Source organism: Penaeus japonicus, unplaced genomic scaffold, assembly GCF_977035675.1.
Source record: "Penaeus japonicus unplaced genomic scaffold, GWHDUDI00000001_assembly GWHDUDI00000022, whole genome shotgun sequence".
Classification (NCBI taxonomy): domain Eukaryota; kingdom Metazoa; phylum Arthropoda; class Malacostraca; order Decapoda; family Penaeidae; genus Penaeus; species Penaeus japonicus.
This window is the reverse complement of record NW_028234424.1, coordinates 28,298,024-28,300,523: the sequence shown is the minus strand read 5'-3', so window position 1 is coordinate 28,300,523 and position 2,500 is coordinate 28,298,024. Positions and strand designations below refer to the sequence as shown.

General features: G+C 44.6%; 1 protein-coding gene across 2 annotated transcripts in view; it reads left to right on the top strand.

Annotated features, from left to right (window-relative positions):
- The window catches only part of vap (RAS p21 protein activator vap), a 32,991-nt gene that overhangs the window by 13,114 nt on the left and 17,377 nt on the right, over positions 1-2,500 (top strand). The window contains exons 4-5 of one of the 2 annotated variants that reach the window (XM_043023825.2): positions 2,059-2,261; positions 2,446-2,500. The exon at positions 2,446-2,500 is cut by the window's right edge and continues 60 nt beyond it. In XM_043023825.2, coding sequence (XP_042879759.1) covers positions 2,059-2,261; positions 2,446-2,500 — 258 coding nt within the window. Of the gene's footprint in view, positions 1-2,058; positions 2,263-2,437 lie in introns of both variants that reach the window. The other variant, XM_086549745.1, reaches the window with a different exon arrangement.

Sequence of the window (2,500 nt, the reverse complement as noted above, 5' to 3'; positions counted from 1 at the left end):
AAATAAGGAAGGAAGAAGGAATTGGAGTAGGTGGAGGGAAGGAGGAAAGTTGGAGAACAGGGAAGAGAGGGCTGGGTGGGAGAGTAAGGCCCTGTCCACTTGCACACACTTTGTTTGATGTGGCATCAGAAATGTAGGAACTGCAATCCCAACTCCCATTTCTTATGTCACCCTGAGCAAAACTTGTCTGTTGGGAAGTGGCTTAACCCTATGACGACGGTGCGTCACACCCGTGTGACACAGCCAAAATCCCGATGCCGGGGCGTCAAGCCAGTGTGACGATTTCAATGCAATATTGCAATTGCCCGGCATATGGGTCTTCGCGTAGCGAGTGCCCCGTCGGGAAAGGGTTAAGAAGCAATGTATTATGGAAGTTATAATAAAGAATGATTGGCTACTTAAAAAAGACATACTAATGGTAATTTGTAAAAAGATAAATGGAAATTAATACACTTAGTGCAATACTGGTTGAGAGAGAGAGAGAGAGAGAGAAGGAGAGAGAGAGAGAGAGAGAGAGAGAGAGAGAGAGAGAGAGAGAGAGAGAGAGAGAGAGAGAGAGAGAGAGAGAGAGAGAGAGAGAAGGAGAGAGAGAGAGAGATAAGGAGAGAGAGAGAGAGAGAGATAAGGAGAGAGAGAGAGAGAGAGATAAGGAGAGAGAGAGAGAGAGAGAGAGAGATAAGGAGAGAGAGAGAGAGAGAGAGATAAGGAGAGAGAGAGAGAGAGAGATAAGGAGAGAGAGAGAGAGAGAGATAAGGAGAGAGAGAGAGAGAGAGATAAGGAGAGAGAGAGAGAGAGAGAGAAGGAGAGAGAGAGAGAGAGAGATAAGGAGAGAGAGAGAGAGATAAGGAGAGAGAGAGAGAGAGAGATAAGGAGAGAGAGAGAGAGAGAGATAAGGAGAGAGAGAGAGAGAGATAAGGAGAGAGAGAGAGAGAGATAAGGAGAGAGAGAGAGAGATAAGGAGAGAGAGAGAGAGAGAGAGAGAGAGAGAGAAGGAGAGAGAGAGAGAGAGAGAGAGAGAGAGAGAGAGAGAGAGAGAGAGAGAGAGAGAGAGAGAGAGAGATAAGGAGAGAGAGAGAGATAAGGAGAGAGAGAGAGAAAGAGAGAGAGAGAGAGAGAGAGAGAGAGAGAGAGAGAGAGAAGGAGAGAGAGAGAGAGAGAGAGAGAGAGAGAGAGAGAGAGAGAGAGAGAGAGAGAGAGAGAGAGATAAGGAGAGAGAGAGAGAGAGAGATAAGGAGAGAGAGAGAGAGAGAGAGAGAGAGAGAGAGAGAGAGAGAGAGAGAGAGAGAGAGAGAGAGAGAGAGAGAGAGAGAGAGAGAGAGAGAGAGAGAGAGAGAGAGAGAGAGAGAGAGAGAGAGAGAGAGAGAGAGAGATAAGGAGAGAGAGAGAGAGAGAGAGAGAGAGAGAGAGAGAGAGAGAGAGAGAGAGAGAGAGAGAGAGAGAGAGAGAGAGAGAGAGAGAGAGAGAGAGAGAGAGAGAGAGAGAGAGAGAGAGAGAGAGATAAGGAGAGAGAGAGATAAGGAGAGAGAGAGAGAGAGAGAGAGAGAGAGAGAGAGAGAGAGAGAGAGAGAGAGAGAGAGAGAGAGAGATAAGGAGAGAGAGAGAGAGAGAGAGATAAGGAGAGAGAGAGAGAGAGATAAGGAGAGAGAGAGAGAGAGAGATAAGGAGAGAGAGAGAGAGATAGAGAGATAAGGAGAGAGAGAGATAAGGAGAGAGAGAGATAAGGAGAGAGAGAGATAGAGAGAGATAAGGAGAGAGAGAGAGAGAGAGAGATAAGGAGAGAGAGAGAGAGAGAGAGAGAGAAAGAAATAGAGAGCGAGAGAGAGAATCTATACCCATCCACAGTGGGTTAATTACTGTATCAAGATAATGTCTATGTTTTCTCCCCCCTTGTCATAACCAGGGCAATGGATGCCAGTACTGTTAATAACTGGAGCCTTCTAGTCTTTTACAATTGACAGCAGCTATGGCTGTATACAAGAGGGTGAGAGAGAGAGTGTGTAGGGGGATTGATTTTGAATTTGATAAGAAAAATTAATTTATAAATTTCTTGTTTGACAGATTCCAGAAAGGAGATATATTCTTTGTTCATAATGAACTAAGTGACGGTTGGTTATGGGTAACAGCTCATCGTACTGGAGAACAGGGTACTATTTTCTCGGACCTGGTGGAGACCCTGGATGATGATATTGATCCCAATGTTGTGTTCTCGTGGTTCCACCCGGACATAACAAAGAGTGATGCCATTGATCTTTTGATAAAAGGTATAAATGATTGAGTTGTAAGACTAAAGATTGACCATGTTAATAAAGTAGTAAGTCGAGATACAAATGGCAAGAGCTGAAATGGAAAATATCCCTTCTACTTCTTTATTTTTGTTCATAAGGCAATTCCAATATTGATGATGGATTAGAATTAATTTTCCTTTATACTCTTTTGGCTGGGCAGCTGGTCAGGGTAGTTTCTTGGTGCGGCCAAGTGACAACTCACCAGGGGACTATAC